Raw genomic sequence first — 22661 nt, 5'->3', positions numbered from 1 at the left:
TGTAATAGTGAACACAGTTTTCCCAGCTCATAAGAGTATGCAAGTGAGCTCTCGTGTAAACTTCAGAGCCTTCAGAGCCTGTGTGATCATTAAGTATAGTAAACGCATTGTTCTGGTGGAAGATGACCATAATTCTATAGGCATCATATGGATGGGGACAGAATAGATGAGAAACTATTGTCTGTCTCCTTAACTTTGCTGTGACTCCACAGCTCTAAGGTTGGGGCTGGAGCTCAATGCTTTCTTAGCATGTGGAGAGGCTCTGGGTTCAATTCCCAGAATGAAAAGCAAAATAAAGCAGAGTCAGAGTCGGTGCCACACATCTGTAATTCCAGTCCTCGGAAGATGGAGGAGGAACCTCAGGAGGCTGAAGACATCTTTGACTGTACAGTGACTACAAGGCCACCCTAGGCGATATGAAAGCCTGTCTGAGAAAAACCCCAAGCAAAACAGATCTGGGCGTAGTGGCACATACCTGTAATCCAGCACTGAAGCAGGGGAGTTGCAAGTTCCTGCTTCCTTTGAATGTCCGGTAGAATGAACACCTGCAGCTAATGACTGCCATGTTGACGCTCAGGCTCTGAAACCTGAGTGCTCCACACTCACAAGCCTCGCTAGCCATGGTGTCTCCCTCTGCCTGAGCTCTGTAATGCAAGCAAGGGGAAGAGAACTCAGAATCAGTTCATCCTCCAGTCTCAGCTGTTTCCCACACTGCCTGTGGCTCCAGTTCAGGGCATCTAGGGTAGTGCTGTTGCCCAGTACAAATACAGTGAAGCCATGTGTGTGAGTTTAAATGTTATAGCAGTCCCACCGAGAAACAAAACAAAGCATTATTTAATTTACTTAAAATATTTCAATGTATACTCAAAATTGCTAATGAAAACATAGATCCTTGGAATAAAATAGAGAGCTCAGAAATTAACTGATACACACATAGTTGATCTTTGATCAGTTCCTTTACTGAAAAAAGGACAGTCCTTTTAACAAATGGTGCTGGGAAAACTAGATGTCCTTGTGCAGACAGATAAAGCTAGACCCCTACACCATACGGAAAAAATGAAGGCAGTGTGGATCAAAGACCAAATTAAAAAATCAAAACTATAAAACACTTTGAAGACCTCACAGGAGGCAGAATCTGTATTGCATTAGAGTAGTAATGATTTCTTATCCATGATACTGAAAGGATTGATAGGAGGTGATTAGACCAATTGAACCACATCAAAACCTTGAGTTCTACGTATTAAGGGGCATTCAAGAGTGGAGAGTGAGTGCACGGTCTGAGGCGCTGTGCCCTGGACAGCAAGCCCTTTCCCTCAGTGCCTTTGTCAGGAGCTTTGTCACAGCAATTAAACAAGTCCACGTTCTCAAGTTGTTTTGGTCACAAGCTGTTTTTGTCAGAAATGATAAAACCAAGAAATGCAGCACATAAGGGAAAGAGCAGAGCAGGGTGCATGGCGTGGGAGTGATATGGAGATCTCTGCTTGGACATCTGGTACAGTGGACCGTGTCCCCAAACCTATGCACTGAAGGCCTTACCCCCAGGGTAGGCTGAGGAAAACCATCAGACCACGGAGCAGTACTGGTGTATTTAAAAAAGAGGTCCAAACATTCTTCTTTTGACTCTTCCACCGTGTGAGGCCACAATGAGATGATGACTGACTGAGAAAATAGGTCCTCAGCAGACAGTGTCTACCAGCAACGTGATCGAGAAGGTTCCAGAGATGGGGGAAGTTAATTTCTATCTATAATCCACCTGTTTTGTGGCATTTTGTTGCAGCAGCCCAGACAGACAACAGACAGTGGGAGGTGAAGACCCAGGCTGTAGAACAGGGAGCCTGGATGTTTTTCTCTTGTTTAACTTCATAGGCAATACACAGAGGTCAGAGGGAACCTGTCAGTTGTGATTGGAATGATGGGGCTAGTGCTTTGGAAGTCACGTGGGTATAGAAGAGTCCAAGTCCTGACCTGGGTGAGATTACACAAGTGCCTCCTCCACCTCCTGGGTCCTAAGGGTCCTTAATGGCTTTTGAGACTTGGATAACAGCTGCACAGGGGCTGCTGGCAAGAGCCCCTGACTGGTCACCCAGAGGCAAGTAGTTTGGTCAAACTGGGAAGAGGGAGTGGTGCCCACAGTGAGCCAAAGGCTGATCAAAAACGTTAAATAAATGGACTGTGGCTGGCAGGCTGGCTCTGTAAGAGAGCGGAGGACTGTGGCTGGCAGGCTGGCTCTGTAAGAGAGCTCGGAGGACAGGAGAAGGCCATTTAGTGGAACGTTTTCTGGGTTTTATGGGAGTTACGTAGTATTTTAAGTCAGATGATTTTTTTGTCAAAGGATATCATAGAAACAACAAATTGGTACATTCCAATAAAATGGCCCTTTTCTTAAAGGCAGATAAACTTTGCCAGATTTGTAAGACAGACATACAATATCAAATTTTTAAAATGGTTTATGTTTTCTGTATTTGAGAACTCTGGATGCTCACCACATACATGCCTGAGAGTGAGGAATCCAGATGCTAGAGTAGTTCCCCTGGGGACTAGAGTTACATCACATACATGCTATGTGGGTGCTGGGAACCAAACCAAGGTCCTCTGTTAGAGCAGCCAGTGTTCTTACCCACTGAGCCATCTCCTTAGCCCCTCACATAAAATTTTAAAACATAAAATTCAGAAAAATTCTTAGAAACTTTCTTTTTCTGAGATAGGGTATCATTGTATAGCCCTAGCTAACCTCAAAATTGTGATTCTCCTGCCTGTGCCTTCCAAGTTTTAGGGTTACAAGTGGGGTCACCATGCCTAGTAGAAACTTATGATTTAGGTCTCTTCAATCTCATAGAAAGGAAAGAAATGAATCCTACTTTGTTGAGAAAGTTAACTCACCCATGCACTAACCCAGGAGTCTTACTGAGAGACTATGTGTGTGAGTATTTATTTGTATCTGTCCAAAGAGTTGAATGAGTGTGTGTATGTGTGCATGGGCCCATATGTATCCATGTAGGGCAGTGGTATGGTTCATTTCTGATTTGAAGTCTTAGACTTCATACCTTTCTTATTAAGGACTACTGTTGCTGTTATGAAACACCATGACCAATGCAACTTGGAGAGGAAAGCATTTGCTTGGTTCACACTTCCACATCATAGTCCACCACTGAAGGAAGTCTGGGCAGGGACCTGGAAACAGGAGTTAATACAGAGACCATGGCGGGGTGCTGCCTACTACTGGCTTGCTCATCATGGCTTGCTCAGACTACTTTCTTGTAGCACCCAGGACCGGGCCAGCACCACACACAATAGACTGGGCCCTCCCACACCAATTGCTAATTAAGAAAATGCCTTACAGGCTTGCCTGTAGCCTACTGTCATAGAGCCACCTCTCAAATGAGGCTCCTTTCTGTCTGATGACTCTAGCTTATGTCAAATTCACATAAAACGCTAGCAAGCACAGTACCCATACAGCCAATTTTAGTGTCACGGGTTTTGACTGTTTTTATTATTGCTTTGTAGCCTACAGAAGGCTTAGGTGGCAAGGCCTCTTTCTCCTCCCCTCAAGCCACTTCAGTGCTCTAAAGCTTCTCAAAGACAGAGCCAAGTGCATACAACGGCCCCAAAATGCCTCGTTTGACTCTGTGCACCATGGCCTGCTGCCTCCCAGGAAATTATGCTGATCATGACTATGATCTTGAAGAGTTCTGGGGAAGTGTGGAACTTTACTGATGGAGTACTGTTGGGCCTGATAGTTTGATATACTATCAGAAGTAGATGTTGTAGGTGTATCCTGGCTCTTATGCTGAGCAACCCATTGAATGGTATTTAATATTGCCTATCAAGAAAATAATGGTAACTTCCTGAAAAGAGTTCAAAATGCTACTCCAGAAGTGAGCATGTATTTACGTGTTGGGCCTTTACTTCCAGGGAACTGAAGCCTGTACTCCTGCAACCTTTCCCTGTTGGAGCACTGCCTTTCTCCTCATGAAGGAACTAGAGCTTCTTCAACAGAGAAGGCAAGAGAGGGCTCAATAGCTTTCTTCCCCCTTTGACCAGTAGAATAAATTTAAAAATGAACTTGTCGAGTCTGTTGTGTTTTATAAAAAGAAGAGAAAGAACCCAGGGATATGTTTGGAGGTGCAGGATGGTGTGGGGACACCAGCTGCAAGGTGAAGGACAGTATAGAGTAGGGTTTATTCAGGGCGTGGGAGGGGAGTTGAGGGGTTGGTAGAGAGAGAGAAAGGAAGAAAGTGTGCATGTGGGTGGGGAGAGGGAGGGAGAGAGAGGGGGGAGGAGAGTGAGTAGAGATCGGCCATGAACACATGGAGAGAGGGGGGTAGGGGAATGGGGAGAGAAGAGACAGGAAATGAGTAAGAAGAGCAAGAGAAGAACAAGAAAGCGAGGAGGGGGCCAGCTGCCCCTTTTGTACTGAGTCAGGAACATCTGGCTGTTGCCAGGTAACTCTGGGGCAGAGCCTAGAAGACATGCCAACAGAGTTCACTAAAAAGAGAACCCAGATGGCATCAGAAAGGACCAGGAAGCAAGCTAGTCAGAGGGAGCGAGTTTAGTGACAAGAGCTAAAACATGAGGCACAGGTGACACCTGCAGCTGCTGCCCCACCAGCGTCACAGGAGTGGGGAGGGAGGACTAAGGAGGAGCGGAGTTCATTCACGTATCAACTCCCGTGTTCACAGCGTTATTCACGGGCGTTAAGAGGTGGACACAGACTAACATCCACTGACAAAGGGATAAAACGGATGTGATGGATATAGAGAGTGGAATTATTTAGTCTTCAAAAAGGAAGGGCATTGTGACGCAGTATTAAAACAAACATAAAGGAACCTTGAGACAGCCGAGTGAAATGAACCAGACGTAAGAAAGCCAACAGTCTTCCTACCTAAGTAAACCCTGGTTATTGTTGTGGATTGCTGTCTGCTTTTTCTGCCCCTCAAAGAGGGCGCCTGTACTAGGTGAGGTCAGGTGAAATCTCAGATGAGACTAGGGCCTGTGATTGGACAGAGGTACCCTACGTAATTCAATCATTCATCTGTGAAGCCAGTTACTTACGGCTCCTAGGACCATGTGGTTCTGGCTCATCACCCTCTCCTTCAGGCTCCATCTCTGTCTCTGTCTCTCCCTCTCCCCCTCCCCCCAGTCCCCTTTCTAAAACTTTCAGTTCCACCTTCTCTTCCACTGCCCAATCACAGTTTGTCAGAGCTGAGATATTTGGGGTATATAGGAAGGTGATTGATCACCTCTGCCACCTCTATGGGATGGTCTCAGCCTCCACCCCACTAGCCTATTACTTTCTTACTTGTTATCTGTAACAGCTAAAAGTCCTGGGAAATTATCATTTTAACATTTGATTAAATTTAACTTTTTTGTTTCGAATACATAGACTACTGATACTGTTCTGAAATTAGGGGGTGAGCTGGGGTCCATGGGGGCTAATGGTTAGCTAATGGCAGTATAAATGTATAGCTTTTTATTTTTCACACATGCATATTACTCCACTATCTAGATGTGCTTATAGTTGATTTAACTGTGATTGATTGGGTTGTTTCTCATCTGTTGCTGTCCCAGTGCTGATCACATATTGCATCCTTTATGTGTGTGTGGGTTTATCAATAGGCAGAGTTCCTATCTGTGTTAGAGTGGCTGAATTGAATAAAGGAAAACATTTCCATTTTTGTGTAGTGGCTCTTACAAACAGTGAGTGAGTGTACCTATTTTTGAAGCCTTACCCACTCAACCTCAGATGTCTCTGGTTTTCCCCAAGCAAGCAAAAGAAAAGCAGACAGGTCTGTGTTCCTCACAGTGATGTGATGGAATGGAGTCTGTGTGTCTGATCTTGCGGGCTTTGTAGTAAGGTCAGTGAAGAGAGTTGTCAGTGAGGTTGGGTCTGGAAGAGGAGGCGGCATGCTGGATTTGCAGGGTGAGCCAGGGAGGGTTTTTATTTTTCTAAATGAATGTTCTTCACAGAGTCTTGTAAGCATGCCAGCCTGCAAGCTATTTAGCTTGAAAACTATGTGGACTACACTGGAAATTTTCAATTAAAACAAATGCAATTTCAGAAGTAAAACCACATCCAGAAGAAACCATTTATAATGCTTTAAATTTTTTTAGTTTAAATTTAATAAAGTAATTTACTTTTGTATTTGAAACAAAATTCAGGATTTAAGTCTGTTTCCCGGTAACACATTTACTTTGAAAGCAGCTTTCTCACACCTCTGTGGAACAAGTGCTGGCCACTTGCCTCTTCTGCTACCCTAGCATTGCTCCCAGCCCTACCCCAACCCCTTAAGTCTCACCCCACTTCCTGTATTTTTCTGTGGGTTTGAGTGGTTTTGTCAAAGACTAGAGTCTTTTTCACTGGGGAAATTGGCATTTCACGGCCTCTCTGCTCATTAGCAGTCTGATCCATTTGCTCCCCCAAACACTTGGGAGGAAACCAGCTCGATCTAGTTTCCCCAGAACAGATACCCACTCTCAGCCGCTCAGAGCGCCTTTGCTCTCTGCATGGTGTTTCCTAGTTGCAGATATGTTTTGGTTGATAGTAATGCCACCATCTTACTCACCAAGTTCAAGTGTTTTCAGAGCCCAGCTACCCCTCATTGCCTCAGTTTCTCCCAACCTGATGCCAGCCCCTGTCAGCTCCTTCCTGGACTTCTTTCATATCCCGATGGATGTCCCTGTGTAGCCTCTGGCTTTTCCCAGTTTGTTCTCAGTACAGCCAGTGGAGCCATGCTGAACTAAACACAAGGCAGATCCTATCATCCCTGTATTTAAAGTCCTCCTTTGGCATTACCTGCCTTGGAAATTTTAACATCACTGTGTGTCTGCACTGCCCCACCCCCACAGCTCTTTAACCTGGTAGATTCCTGACCTCTCTTTACCTCTCTTCACCATTTCAACACCTAGTGCCAGCTAGTATTTCTGCCTGGAATATGCTCCCTACATACCCAGACAGCTTAGTTCTTCATGTCCCAGCCGATGCCCTGTGCTGGGGATTGAAGACAAGGCCTTGTCCATGTGAAACAAGTGCTTTCCATTGAGCTATGTGCCCAACCCCCAGCTCTTCTCTTATGACTGGGTGAGTGGTCACTCTCTGAGACAGTGCCAGTGAACGGCCCAAGAGTAAATACTGAAACAAAGCAGATACTTTCCTGAAAGTGCCCCCTGGAGGTAACACATTTCCTCACACTTCATTGGTTACATCTAACCTTGGGTAGACAGGGAATTCCAGTGTGTCTAGGAAAGCAAGCCCCAGAGTATTAACGGTCCTAATAACCACAGAAGACCATTGGCTTCCAGAGGTTGGCATAAACGTAGGAAGTCTGACCTACCTGAAGGTGTTTGCATGTGCTCACTATACAATACTGTTCTAAAACCCTTTCCATTGGTGCTAAGTGTTGAGTGCTTGTCTCTGGAGGTACTCAGACAATGACTGTTCTAACCACCAAGCAGTGGTGTACTGAAGGACCCTCATACAAGGCGGCTGGCTAAACTGAGTCTTTCCAGTAAGTGCCTCTTATTCTGGAACCTCTGTGGTTCTAACATGCTCCCCTTCTGAGCTTGGAGAATAACTTAGCACTCACTTTAGAGTGATAACATCTGAGTGGAGCAGGCTATTTCTGTTGGTGATTTGACAGAAACACGAATTGTTTGAAGGGTGAAAGCCGAGAGCTTTAGCCCTGAGCCCTCAGTTGAATTATGAGTTTTAAATGCAGAAAGTACTGAGCACTCAGTGGGTTAAACTAGCCCAGCTCTGGGCTCTGCCTTTCTTTACCTCAGGCAGACATAGGGTTCGACAGATTTGAACTTTGTGTAAGCTCTTTATTTTCAATGGAACTCTGACTACTCCAGCCAGCAGATGTGCTGCATTACCACAGTCCTGCGCACACACACTCTGGACAGAAGATGGTTTCCTATGTGTGCTGTTCATTGTAGAGTGCTGCTGACTCATTCTGTCCCACCGTGACAGTTCTCTGTTGGATGTAGCGGGAAAATACAGCTTGTCTTCTCTTTTCTTATTTTATATCACTATTATTGTATTTTTCCTGTGCATGGGCACACATGCCACAGTGTACAAATGGAGGTCAGAGACGTTTTGTGGGAGTTGTTTTCTTCTTCTACTCTGTGGGTACCAGATCTAGAACAGGTCAGGCTTGGCAGCAAGCTTCCTTACCTACTAAGCCATCGTGTCAGACCACAGCCCCTCATCTGACAGTGAGAAAAAAGTAGGAATCATTCTAACATTGTCATGCCCTTTGTAATGGCTGGCTTTATGACAGATTGACATGGCTGGAGTCATCAGAGGGGAGGAGCCTCAACTAAAGGCATGTCTATGAGGGTAGGCTGTAGGCAAGCCTCTAGCAATTGATGTGGGAGGGCCCAGCCTAATGTGGGTGGTGCTGTCCCGGGCGGTCCTGGGTGCTATAAGAAAGCAGTCTGAGCAAGCCAGTAGTAGGCAGCACCCCGCTATGGTCTCTGTATTAACTCCTGTTTCCAGGTCCCTGCCCTGTTTGAGTTCCTGCCCAGACTTCCTTCAGTGGTGGACTATGATGTGGAAGTGTGAACCAAGCAAATGCTTTCCTCTCCAAGTTGCACTGGTCATGGTGTTTCATAACAGCAACAGTAGTCCTTACTGAGGTACCCTTTAATGATTTTTTTTAAGTAGAGCCAGGCAGTGGTGGCACTGCCTTTAATCCCAGCACACAGGAGGCAGAGGCAGGTGGATCTCTCTGAGTTTGAGGCCAGCCTGGTCTACAGCTTGAGTTCCAGGACAGCTAGGGCTGTTACACAGAGAAACCCTGTCTCAAAAGGAAAAAAAAAAGGAGGACATAAAGTAGAATAAAGAAAAGGATGAGGAGGAGAATGGTCACTACCCACCCAGTCGACTGGAGTAATTGTAACTCTTTGGACGTCTATGGAGCTATGGCAACAAAGCACTGTGTTTGCTGTATAGGAGACATCCAGGGTAAATGCAGCCTAAAGGGAACGTGGACTCAGTCAGAATGAAGGTCTGCTGTGATGGGCGTAGCCTGTCCTCCTCCTTACTTAGTAGCTTCTCTGTGTTAAAAGAGGGTGGGAGTTTAGAAATCCCCTAGGGGCCTTGAGGATGGAACTTGGAAAGATATGGAGCCATGTCTTTTGAGCAGTAGAGTTTATGTCTGACTTCATTTTCTCGGTGGTGTGGAAAATTCCCAGAAAGATAACTCTTAAGGCTTGGGCAGTAGGAAGGTGGGCGGCACTATCTGGTTGTCATGGTCAAAGTTAGTAATTTCCAAGAAAGGAAAGATAAACATTTAAAGCAAAACACTTCTTTAGAAGTTGTTATAAAGACTTTTTCATATGCCCTTTTATGTCAGATTTTGTTTTTATTTACGAAAATATGAGATATATACAGTAGAATGGTCAGATTTTTTTTCATTTTTTTTTTACCAGCCCCCATTTTTTTTTCCTGTTATTCTTTCACCCTCCCGTAAATGACTGTATCGTGGGTCGTTTGCTCATAAATATGTCTGCATGTCATACTAACCAACTTGGGACTTTTGTTTTGACATAATTGAAATGCTAGTGTTAGATACAAAGACATTAATTCTTTAATACTATATAATGTCCATTTTTTGGTAGATGGGCTAAAAAGAAAAGTACTACCATTGTTCCTAGTTTGGGAATCCCTGGTCCAGGAGGGGAATCTGTTTTCCATCCCCTTTGATTGGGATTGGCCTTAAGACTTACCTTTGACCAGTGGAGTACGTCAGAAATAATACTGGCAGTTCCAGATCTAGCTCTTAAGGTGGCTAGCAACTTCCTGTCTTGGATGTCATCCATCATACAAGTTGTCTGACTACTCTTTATAACCTTACTGTGGGAAGGCCTAAGCTTCCAGGTAAGAATGAGTCTTGGCCCAACCATCCCAGCCAGGGGATGACAGGTACAGGAGAGAAGCCATATCCTGCTCTCCAGCTTCCCTGCCCTGAGCAAAGAATCTTCCAGCTAAGGCTACTGGGGATCGTGAGACAGATACAGTCTTCTTCAAACCACTGGGCTTAGGGGTTTTTACTGTTTTTCCGTGTGATAATAAGCTAAAATGCCAACACATTTATTGCCCTGATAGTAAGACACAGCTCATTTGCAAATGAAATTTTTATTTACTTTGAGCATAGCACTTACTCTAAAAGCCTGTGTTCTGTCCACTTGTTACTGTTCTCTTGCTTGCCATTAAAACCCAAAAACATTTGAATTGGGGCTGGAAATGTGGCTCCGAGGTTAAGCGTACTGGCTGTAATTGCACAGGACCCAGGTTTGAGTGCCAGCATCCAGATGGTGGCTTATTCAATGCCTGAATCCTGCACATATATACAAGCAAACGAAACATTCATACATGAAAGATAACCTTAAAAAAAACCCAAAATAAAAATCGAAGTATGTGTGTGCACACATCAGGCTTGCATGTGGCGGTGAGATGACAAGTATTGCCTTTCTACCCTTGAGTCCTGAAGGTCATCGATCAAACTGAAGCCGTCGGGCACAGGCACGGACGCTTTTACTTGCTGAGCCATTGCACTAGCCACATGAGCACATCTTAAAGCACTATAATTTTCTTTTAAAATACTTTTTATTCTTTCAAATTTTCATACAATGTATTTTAATCGTATTCTTTCCCTCCCCCAGTTCCTGCCTTAACCTCTCCACCTCCCTACCCACCCAGTTTCCTGTTCTTTCTCACACTCTCTCTCTAAAAAATATCAAAACAAAATGTCCAAAGGACAAAAAAATACAAAACACACAAAAGAGCACACAAAAACGAACCATGGAGTCTGTGTTGTGTGGCCAAGTACTTCTGAGCATAGGGCCTGCTCTGTAGTGTGGTTGCTGTATCCAGTGCCACTCCATTAGAGCACGCTGGTTTTTTTCCTTCTGGTATTTATCAATCAACCCTTCTCTGAGATGAGGTTTTTGTCTGGCTAGAGCTTGTGCAGGTCTTGTAAAACATAATTCATATTCATATTCTCTGTGTGTCTGTGTGTCTCTGTCTGTCTGTGTCTGTCTGTCTGTCTCTTTCTCTCTCTCGACTACCTCTGCTTGGATTAAAGGTGTGTGTCACCTCACTCCGCCAGCAGTATCATGTGATGACCTAATTATTGCCTGGTGGAGGAGAAAGGATCACAGTGTGAGTGAACCATCTTCTCTAAAGAAGGGAGAGTTCAGGAAGCAGGGCTCTAGAGCAAACCCTCTGTGTGTAAAGCTGTCACAGATGCCTGTAGCTGCCATCTTCTCTTTGCAAGCAGGTACATGCAAGAAACATGACAGCCCAGAAGACAGTGAGGGATCTTGATAGAATTGTTTCTTTACATGTTTACTTACAGTTGGTAACCTTTCTTTCTCTAACCAGTGTTGCTGTCAGTGCACATTGACCCCTCTTTTGTGTACTTTATCTTATGTTTCACAAGTCTCTTCATTTAGATGCTTGAATTTGTTGAGTGTTGGTGTAGTAGTTTATAATACCACCCTCTGCTGCCAAATGGCCACCGATTGGCATCCTTTGATTCTGCCCAACAGTGATTCCCAGAAGTCTCACTTGCTCTGTAACTTAGGGTCTGGAGAGATGGTTCAGGGGTTAAGAGTGGTTAAGAGTAGGGACCCAATGTTGGTTCCCAGCATTCATATCAGATGGTTCACAAGCTCCCGTAACTCCAGCTCCAGGGTATCCAGTGTCCTCCTCTGGACACACATCTGTGTGTTCCCCACACATCTGTGCATATATACACAGACACACAGACATATAAAGTTAAACAACAAAGGAATAAGAATCCGTGTGCATCAAATGTATGTTAGCCTTTCTGTTGCTGTGACAAAAGTCTGGAGGAAAGGAGACACTAGCTGCTTTGCCCTGTGTGCATGGAGGCGTCAGTCCACGCTAACCTGCTGTGGAGGAGGAGCACAGCAGCTCGCATCCTGGGGCATCAGAAGAGGGTGGGCGTCTGCTGCTGGGTGTCCTCTCTGCTGTAGGATGATGGTATTTCCCTCTTAGTTCATCTTCCGTGGAAATAGCACCAGACCCTCGGGGATCTGCCTGTTTGTTAATCTCTTAGACCTTCTTCAGTCCCTTGCAAGTAGCCATCAAGACTGACCATCACAGTCACGCAGTGACCCCGTCATCGGCCATAACATGCCTCTGTGAGCATTCAATTTCTAAGTCTGGCAAGAACAACCCCCCCCCACCACCACCACTGTTCTGTTTCACACAATGTAAAGCTGCTGCCTTTCTTCTTGAGAGGAACAGCTCAGGTTCAGTTTGTCAGAGTCGATGGAAAAGTGCTTAATGCATTCCCCCCAGCACTTTCAGATAAAGGGGCACAGCCACATCCTCCCCACCCAAATTATGCCACCAACATGGTGGCATCTTGACTATGACTTTAATCCCATGGAAATCAAAATTTATGTGGCCAGTCCTGACAGTCATATAGTTCTGAGTCTTTACCTCCAAGAACACACTCTGGCTCTTGCTAGGTTTTCTTTTCTTTCTTTTTTTCATTTCTTTCTGTCTGTTGTTTTTATTAAAGCTTTGTGGTTCTTGTTAAAGATTTTAGAGCTTTATTAATGTGAATTGACTTTCCCTCCTTTTTCTAACCAGTCACTTCTGACATGTGGGGAAGTTCATATCATGTGTGTTGTTAGTATAGTAATACATCTTACTCAGATTTCTTATTGGTGGGTAAAACCTTCGTCCTGTAAGCATGAAGACCAGAGTTCAAGTTCCCAGAGGCCACATGAACGCTGGGTGGGTGTGGCTGCTGCCTGCAATCTCATCACACAGGAGGCATAAACAGTTTTCCTAGAGCAGACTGGCTAGCCAGGCTTAACCCAAACAACAATTTCCAGGTTCAGCAGGTGACCCTGCCTCAGAATATAAGGTAGAACGTGGTCGAGAAGATGCCCGATGTCAGCGTTAGGCCTGCACAGCCATGCAGGCACCCGCGCATGCAATGCTGGAGACATCATGTCCCTGTTGCTCAGTGAAACCCAGTTCTTATCACAAATACCAGCACTGTCCATGTGCTTTTGCATTTGTGCCATAGAAGCAAGGGTCTTGCATTATCTGCTATGAATTCTGCTGGTGGTCTGGGCCTGTGGTGAGCCCAGGTTCTGTTCCAGCTAGTGAGTGATGTGCCTTCCAGTTGGTGGCTCTCCATCTTTCTTTTCTCTCTCCTACCAAGCATGGTGCTTACAGACATTGCCATTGACCCTTATTCCAAGTAGACATAAATAATGGACCATGTCACAAAACTGTCACTTAAATTGTAAACTTAAACATGTTGAGTGATGACCTTTTCTGCCCCCCACCTGTGTCTGTCTCTGTCTATCTGTCTCTGTCTCTCTCTTTCTCTGTCTGTCTGTCTGTCTCTGTCTGTCTGTCTCTGTCTGTCTGTCTCTCTCTCTGTCTGTCTGTCTCTCTCTGTCTCTCTCTCTCTGTCTCTCTCTCTCTCTCTCTCTCTCTCTCACACACACACACACACACACACACACACACACACACACACACACACACACTTTCATTCTGTTTTGCATCTGTCCAGGAGTAGAACTACTGGATATATTTGGTAACTATGTATATAGTAGCTTCTTGAGCAACTGCCAAAATATTTTTGTTTAAAGTAGCTGCACTATTTCACATACCAGAAACAGTGAAAGCTCCAATTTCACCATATTCTTGTCAGAAATTGTTCTCTGTCATGTGACTGCATCTCTCCTGATGGGTTGCAGAGGGATCTAATTGTAGTTTTCATTTGTTTCCTTAGCTACCAATGATGTTGGTATTTTTTGTTTTACTAGTATTTGGTTTTGGAGGCAAGGTCTCACTATGTAGCCCTGGCTGTCCTGGAACTCATTATATAGACCAGGCTGGCCTTGAACTCTCAAGAGGTCTACCTGCCTCTACTTCCTAAGTGCTGGGATGAAAGCTGTATGCCGCCATGTTCGGCAAAGTTAAGCATTCCAAAATATACTTATTACCCATTCATGTGTCTTAGGGGAATATCTGACAAATCTCTTACTCATTTTTCAGTAGATGGTGTTCTTCTCAAGTGGTAAAAGATCTCCATACACACCCCAGGAACACTTACCAGACAGATGATTTTCAAGCCTGTTTTTTGGGCTGCAGCTCAAGCTTTCTACTGCCTTCAGCCCCAGCCCCAGTTCGTCACTTTGAAAGTGTGGCCTTTGAGTCTAGCTTTACTTTTGGTGAAGCCTAGTTGATCTGTTGTTTTCTTCTTGCACTTTTATTCTGTCTGAGGTCTTTCATGACTTACCCAACAAGCTGATGTGCTCGCTAGAGGACTGTAACTGCATGCCATTCTTAAAGCCATTATAAAGCACTTACTTCAAAGACTTCGCTAAGTATATTTAAAGGTACTTAGAAAATATGTACTTTTGGCCAACAGACCTATTTCTGTACACTTATCCTCAGGAAATAACCTATAGAAGGAAAAAGACCCTGTATGGGCAGAGTTGTTCTTGTACTGTGACCCATAAAGTGGGCAGTTGAAGCTCATGTAACATTGAACAGGATTCAATAGAGTTAAGTCCACTGCAGTACACGATTAGACAGTAGACATTTTAATTATGAAAGCTGTGTAATGAAGTTAAGTTCAATAATGTGAGGAAAAGGAAATATATAAATCTCTACATCTAGATTATTTTGGTTGGAAATGTATATTTAGACACTGAAAACTGCCTATTATTATTAGATAGTTTTATTTTCTTAAACTTCACTTCACCACTAATGTCTTTATAAATAAATTCAGTAAATTTGCCCCTGACACTGGCGGGTGGTGGTGGAAGCAGTGACTGTGGTTGGATCTGGAGTGTGTTTATCACGGGACAGCCGTTTTAATAGCAGTTTGTTTTATCATCACGATTAAGCTAGATTTAGAAGCCAAAAAGAAAAGATAGCTTACCTTGTTTACTTTCTAAGAATTTGAAACCAGATATTTAAATTCTCTCTATATTTTATATCAAATTCAAACAGATACTAATTTTAATATTAGAATCACTATACTCTTATTCACTACAGCTTGAATATTTGCTAACAAGAAATTTAATGATGAGGATGATGTGTCTATTCAAAAAGCTGGAGTTTTAAAAATAAAATAGAATATAGATATAATCAGTCCTCTACTCGAGAGAAAGCACTGGGAATAAGAGAGTGCACACCAGAGACAGGAGTGAGGCTCAAGAGGGGCTGTGATGGCAGACTCTGTTGAGAGCAGGTAGGGGTCACAGGGAAAAGCACCCCTGATGGTGTTGTATGGAACGGCCGCTACAGTTATTTTGCATATAAGTAAATCCCTCAGTTTAGTTTCAAACGGATCAAGGATTTGTGTTTTTAAGAACAGAAAATGTGTGAACAGAGATAAAAATGAAAAGTAGCAAGCAAGTGCCGGACAAGCGTGTGAAGAGCTCTGCGAGTCCAAGATGGGACCTCACACGGAGCTGCTGACTCACCTGGGTTGGTGGGCGCCCTCTGATCCTTGGCTTACCTGTGTGACAGTGTCATGGGCACAGGAAGGGGCTACGGCTTTCCCATTGTTGGGAATACATGCAGTAGGACAACAAGCAGGAAAGGCAGGCGTGGCTCTCACACACCCTGCCTGCTTCCACACTGAAACTGACTTGGTCTCTGGGCCTGGTTTGAAGGAGACAGAGGCTTTGTCATGTTCTTGTGTGTGGGAAGACTGTGAAAAGAAAAGCCCTTGTCGATCCAAATGTTTAAACAGGAATTACACTGGGTCTTTTGTTCTCAGTCTAAACTGGTTAGAATTAAGTTTTAGGCTCAAAAGGATGGTTTTCCTTCCCTCCCTCTTTCTTGACTATAAGCTAAGTTACTTAATGCAAAGATATAGGGAGATAAACAAAGAAAAACTGTATAATTTAAACATATCAAATGGTGCAGAGCATCTCAGGACAACGACCAAGGAGCGCCTGCCTTAACATTCACAGCACAGAGGCACAGCAGCTTCAACGATCGCACGGTAGAAAGTAAGCGGTGGGTCTGTGCTTAGGGACTGGAAACGGCAGAGTCAGAGACCGCAAGATCTTCATCATATTTTTTCTCTTTCTCCCCAGGCTTAATAAGGAAAAGTGGCTTTCTGCGAATAACTGATAAAACTGTCCTTAGAAGTGCCTCCCGGGCCCTCATGGAATAGCTGGGATTTGTACTGCAAGGCTTTCTTGCCTGCTGCTTACCTGAAGTGATTGTCACCATGGCCAGCAAGAGGAAGTCCACTACCCCATGCATGATCCCGGTTAAGACCGTGGTGCTGCCGGGTGCCAGCACAGAGGCTCAGCCTGTGGAACCTCTACCTGAAGGTCCCCAGCAGGACCTTCCCTCAGAGGCCCCTGAAGCCAGCAGTGAGGCAGCCCCAAACCCCAGCAGCACTGATGGCTCTGCCCTGGCAAATGGGCACCGGAGCACTTTGGATGGCTATGTATATTCCTGTAAGGAGTGTGACTTCAGGTCCCAGGATGTGACCCACTTTGTAGGACACATGACCTCAGAACACACGGACTTTAATAAAGACCCACATTTTGTATGTACAGGGTGCAGTTTCCTGGCAAAAACCCCTGAAGGGCTGTCCCTGCATAATGCCAAGTGTCACTCAGGGGAAGCCAGCTTTCTGTGGAATGTGACCAAGCCAGACAATCATGTGGTGGTGGAGCAGAGTGTCCCTGAGAATGCTAGCTCATCTGTCCTAGCAGGTGAGTCTACTGAAGGGACTGAAATCATCATTACCAAGACTCCAATCATGAAGATAATGAAAGGCAAAGCTGAAGCCAAGAAAATCCATATGCTTAAAGAGAACGCTCCTACTCAGCCTGGCGGGGAGGCCTTGCCTAAGCCATTGGCCGGGGAGACAGAGGGTAAAGAGGGGGACCACACTTTCATCAATGGGGCCGCTCCAGTCAGTCAGGCATCTGCTAATTCCACAAAACCCCCTCATACTGCCAATGGGCCCCTGATAGGAACAGTGCCCGTATTGCCAGCTGGCATAGCACAGTTCCTCTCCCTCCAGCAGCCCACAGTACATCCCCAGCACCATCCCCACCAACCCCTGCCCACATCCAAGGCCCTTCCAAAAGTCATGATCCCCCTGAGCAGCATCCCGACATACAATGCAGCCATGGACTCCAACAGTTTTCTGAAGAACTCCTTCCACAAATTCCCCTACCCAACCAAAGCTGAGCTCTGCTACTTGACTGTGGTGACCAAATATCCAGAAGAACAGCTTAAAATCTGGTTCACAGCCCAGAGACTGAAGCAGGGAATCAGCTGGTCTCCTGAGGAGATCGAAGATGCCAGGAAAAAGATGTTCAATACAGTCATCCAGTCTGTGCCTCAGCCCACAATCACAGTTCTAAACACACCACTTGTTGCCAGTGCTGGCAATGTCCAGCACCTCATCCAGGCTGCTCTCCCAGGTCATGCTGTGGGACAGCCTGAGGGCACAGCAGGGGGCCTGTTGGTCACTCAACCATTGATGGCCAATGGGCTGCAAGCATCAAGCTCGTCTCTCCCCCTGACAACTGCATCTGTTCCCAAGCCAACTGTGGCACCCATTAACACTGTGTGTTCAAATACAACGTCCGCTGTGAAGGTCGTCAATGCAGCCCAGTCACTCCTCACAGCGTGCCCCAGCATAACTTCCCAAGCTTTCCTTGATGCAAACATCTACAAAAATAAGAAGTCTCATGAACAGCTGTCAGCTCTGAAAGGAAGCTTCTGCCGGAACCAGTTTCCCGGGCAGAGTGAAGTAGAGCACCTGACCAAAGTCACAGGCCTCAGCACCAGAGAGGTCCGGAAGTGGTTCAGTGACCGGAGATATCACTGCCGGAACCTGAAGGGCACCAGGGCCATGGTGCCTGGAGAGCATGGCTCTGTTCTCATTGACTCTGTGCCAGAGGTGCCCTTTCCCCTGCCGTCTAAAGTTCCAGAGGTGACCTGTGTCCCAACAGCAACCTCACTAGTGAGTCACCCTGCCACCAAACGACAATCTTGGCACCAGACCCCAGACTTCACGCCAACCAAATACAAAGAGAGAGCCCCAGAGCAGCTGCGAGTGCTGGAGAGCAGCTTTGCACAAAACCCACTTCCCCCCGAGGAGGAGCTGGACCGCCTAAGAAGTGAAACAAAAATGACCCGAAGGGAAATTGATGGCTGGTTCTCAGAGAGGCGGAAAAGGGGGAATGCGGAGGAGACAAAGAAGGCTGATGGGCATGCGCCTCAGGAGGAGGCAGAGGGTGCTGAGGAGGAGGGTAGAGATGAAGAGCTGGCCAGTGAGCTGAGGGCTCCTGGTGAGAATGGCTCTTCGGAAATGTTTTTTAGCCATACCTTGGCAGAACGGAAGGTTAGCCCCATCAAAATCAACCTCAAGAACCTGCGGGTCACGGAAGCCAGTGGCAAGAGTGAGCTTCCGGGGATGGGGATGGGCGTCTGTGAGCCTGAGGATGATGGCTTGAACAAGGCGGTAGAGCAGCCGCCGAGCAGAGTAAGCTACAAGAAGACTGCACAGCAGCGCCACTTGCTGCGGCAGCTCTTTGTCCAGACACAGTGGCCCAGCAACCAGGACTACGACTCCATCATGGCCCAGACAGGGCTGCCCCGGCCGGAGGTGGTTCGCTGGTTTGGTGATAGCAGGTATGCCCTTAAGAACGGCCAGCTCAAGTGGTACGAAGACTATAAGAGGGGCAACTTCCCGCCAGGTTTGCTGGTCATAGCCCCTGGCAACCGAGAGCTGCTGCAAGATTATTACACGACACACAAGATGCTGTGTGAGGAGGACCTGCAGACCCTCTGCGAGAAGACCCAGATGAGTGCCCAGCAGGTCAAGCAGTGGTTTGCTGAGAAAATGGGTGAAGAGACCCGAGCTGTGGCAGATACAAGCAGTGAGGACCAGGGCCCTGGACACGGAGAGTCCGTGGCAGTTGACAAGGTGCTGGGCGATGCCTGTGCAGCGCTGCCTGAGAACAGTGAAGCATGGGAGCCAAGTGCTCCTGAGGCCAGCTCAGAGCCCTTTGACACTTCAAGTCCCCAGTCCGGACGTCAGCTCGGTAAGGGGCTCATGGGATCTGTGCACGGCCTTTCTCTGAGTCTGAGGGGAGGGTACAGTCACAGAGTAGGTACCTCTGAGACTAGCTGGCAATCAGACCAACTGCAGAGGAGCAAATGCCAGGGACAACTGGCAGTAGAAACCATAGAAGTAAAAGCTCAAAACTGGACTTCTGGTTTGGGTTCCTCTGTTTTTTATTTATGGTGGTGTTTGGTTTAAATCCATGCAGGGGAGAGGACAGCGTGGACTTAAAGGGACTCCTGTGTTTCTAGCCATTTCTTAGCATTGCTTAAGGAGTCCCAGAGATAGCATCTGTGTGGATACAGGGTTAGGACTTCAGAAGAACTTTAACTCAGACTGGCAAGCAAAAGAGAGTGGTTGGTTCAATGGTCTCATTTTGTGCGTGCCTGGTGCTCACAAAGGTCGGAAGAGGGCATTAGATCCCCGGGAACTCGAGTCGCACCTGGACCTGTGACCTGCCGTGTAAGTTCTGGGGATCAAGCCTGGGTCTTTTTAAGTAGTAGCAAATCCTTTTAACTGACAGTCTCTCCAACTCCATTTTTTTTTTCCTAATCAAAATCTTGTCTTAGGTTTGTATTGTTTTTTCCTGATAGAGAAGAGATGTTTATTATAATGGAAAATCACCTTGTTTTAAGAAACAGGAAATTCAACACTTAAGGTTGCTTTTTAGTTTCTCAGGATGGTGGTATTTTGGTATTCAGAAGTAACACTTGATTATTTTAAGGCATGATGGTGAAACCGTGAACACGTCACTTCAGTAGATTTTGATTTTCTATAATTTTGGTCCATGAGTTGCAGACTCTTCACTGTCTCTTTGCATTTGTCTCCTGGTGAAATGCCCCTCCCAGAGCAGCTAGAACAAGAGTCTGGAGAGAGGAGTGTCACAGAAGCCGAAGGTCTGGGTCACTAAATGATAGTGTGGCCAGCTGAGTCACAGAGGGTGGAGTCAACTACAAGTGTCTGTGGGATTGGACAGCTGTGCAGGTGGTCCCTGCTGCTTCCGTGCGGGGCTCTAACCAAGTACAGCATGCTAACCCTGAGACCGAATGGCACTTTCTCACAGTGTTGTTTGTATACAGTGCCTGGACATTGTTGTTTGCTTTGACCTAGGAAATCCTAGTTCCCTGTCCCACTTATTTTCTACTGAAGACCTCTAAAAAAAATCTACAAAATGCTTATTCCTTTGCTAAATATTCTTAATTTCTTTCAACACCTGTTTTGAAATGCTGGGCTGTTGCTTCACTTACTAAAGGAAAAGGAGATTTCCATGTATGATGGTTGGGGGGAGGGCTGCCACCAGTGAGCACTTATGGAAGGAGTGTGCCCTTCTCCTCCCCCTCCCTCTGAGTCTCTGACTCTGTATATGCAGGTGAGTGCGTGCCTGCAGAAGGCAAGAGGTCAACCCCCAGGTATCTTTCCTCAGGAGCCATGCAACTTACTTCCCAAACTGGGACTTGGAGCTTGACCATTAGGCTAGTGGGCCACCAAGCTCCAGGGACCCACCTGTCTCCACCTTCTCTGCATAAGTGTATGAGCATATAAGTGTGTCACCATACCTGGCCTTTGGATATATGAGCGTATAAGTGTGTCACCATACCTGGCCTTTGCATATATGAGCGTATAAGTGTGTCACCATAACCGGCCTTTGCATATATGAGCGTATAAGTGTGTCACCATACCTGGCCTTTGCATATATGAGCGTTTAAGTGTGTCACCATAACCGGCCTTTGCATATATGAGCGTATAAGTGTGTCACCATACCTGGCCTTTGCATACATGAGCATATAGGTGTGTGTCACCATACCTGGCCTTTGCATATATGAGCATATAAGTATATGTCACCATACCTGGCCTTTGCATACATGAGCATATAGGTGTGTGCCACCATACCTGGCCTTTGCATACATGAGCATATAGGTGTGTGTCACCATACCTGGCCTTTGCACATGGATTCTAGGCAGTAAACGTAGGCCCTATGCTTATGAGGCAAGTGCTTTACTAACTGAACCATCCCCCAGTCCACAGTTACTGCCTCATGCCCACCACTAAGGGGAGTTCAGCGCTGCAGAGCAAACAGGGAGCAAATACCCGGCGGAACCCAAGTCTCTGGTCACCAGTCAGGCACGTGAACGCACAGTGCCACTGACATCTCCAATTCTATGCACTCATTCACTATTGGAAGAATGGCTTCAGTATCTCACAGTAGCGTTTTATCTATTCTTCTTCCCCTCTCCTTCCCTCTTTTTTCCTCCTCCCAATTTCTTTCTTTCTGTGTATAGATCTGTGTGCATGTGCATCTAAGTATGGAAGCCAGAGGTCCACATTGGCTGTCTCCCCTGTATTGCTCTTTTCACTGACTAGACTGGCTGACCAGTGAGTTTCAGGGATCTACCTTCTTCAACACTCCTGTCCTCACCCCCTTGGAGTGTGTCTCTATACTTTAAAAAAAAGCTTTTATTGAATTGGCCCTTTGATAATTTTATGCATTATAAAGTGTACTGACTATCATGACACTCTACTTCCAAGTCCCAGTCCCAAATTCTTGCCCCTTTGTTTTGGTGACTCACTGAGTTTAAAGAGGATCGTCTATGTAACCATGGACTTAGAACTGTCCATTCAAGCCTAGTGACTTCTCAGTGGACACACAGCTACCTCTCCAGAATCCATCAGCAGCCAATAGTTCAGCAGGGTCCTGTGAACTCTTTCCCAATATACGATTATTGATAAACCCAGACCTCCCCCCATTTAAACACTAATTTTAATTTTATGTGTTTTGATGTTTTACCTGTATGTGTATGTGTACCACATGCATGCCTGATGCCCTTAGATGACAGAAGAGGGCATTGGATCCTCTGGAACTAGAGCTACAGATTGTCACAGAGTTACAGGTCATGTTTGCTACCTTGTAGGTGCTGAGAACTAAACTTGGGTCCTCTGCAAAGGTATTGTGTTGTTAACTGCTGGGCCATCTCTCCAGCCTCCTAGGCCCAGTCTTAAACCAATTAAAGACAGCTGCTGTGAAGTCATTTCTGCACTGATCATTTCACAGCCCTTGTACCCTGCTCTTCTACCCTTTCTACCCTCTCTTTAATGATGATCCCTGAGCTTTAGAGTCTAGAACATAAACAACAACTTATTCTTAGCCCCTGAGCCGTCATTTGATTGGCATCTCATCGCCATGACAGTCTAACTAAAAATACTAACAAGTTTCCCTTAGGGCCTAAGATTTACTTAGCCATGAGTTTTTACTGAACAAGAGTTCTCTTTCCATGAGAAAGCATTTGTTTACACATAGAACAGTTATGTCACTATTGCATTAGTGAGCACATCTTGCCTTACAGATGGGTATTGTAGTTTGTAGGATTCACAGCTACTTCAGACAGTTGGTGCCTTTTCTCCTTCAGCAGTATATAGAGCATCTTCCAACGCTGTGGAAGCTGGCCAGCGTAGAAAAAGCTTCCAGCTCAGTTCCAATTTGACCTCTATACTTTGCAATCAAGGTCTATGGTGTCTTCAGTAACAGGGTGTTATCAACCAGCT

The 22661-nt window shown here is 45.7% G+C and overlaps 1 protein-coding gene across 3 annotated transcripts in view; it reads left to right on the top strand.

Moving 5' to 3' along the window:
• Zhx3 (zinc fingers and homeoboxes 3) overlaps positions 1-22661 on the top strand; it is a 102824-nt gene that overhangs the window by 68012 nt on the left and 12151 nt on the right. For 2 of the 3 annotated variants that reach the window (XM_032904666.1, XM_032904667.1), the window contains exon 3: positions 16120-19456. In XM_032904666.1, the coding sequence (XP_032760557.1) occupies positions 16257-19319 (3063 nt within the window). In that variant the 5' untranslated portion in view covers positions 16120-16256 and the 3' untranslated portion in view covers positions 19320-19456. Of the gene's footprint in view, positions 1-16119; positions 19457-22661 lie in introns of those variants that run through there. The other variant, XM_032904668.1, reaches the window with a different exon arrangement.

This window comes from Rattus rattus, chromosome 5 (assembly GCF_011064425.1).
Source record: "Rattus rattus isolate New Zealand chromosome 5, Rrattus_CSIRO_v1, whole genome shotgun sequence".
NCBI lineage: Eukaryota > Metazoa > Chordata > Mammalia > Rodentia > Muridae > Rattus > Rattus rattus.
The sequence above is the reverse complement of the archived record's forward strand: the minus strand, read 5'-3'. Positions and strand labels throughout refer to the sequence as shown.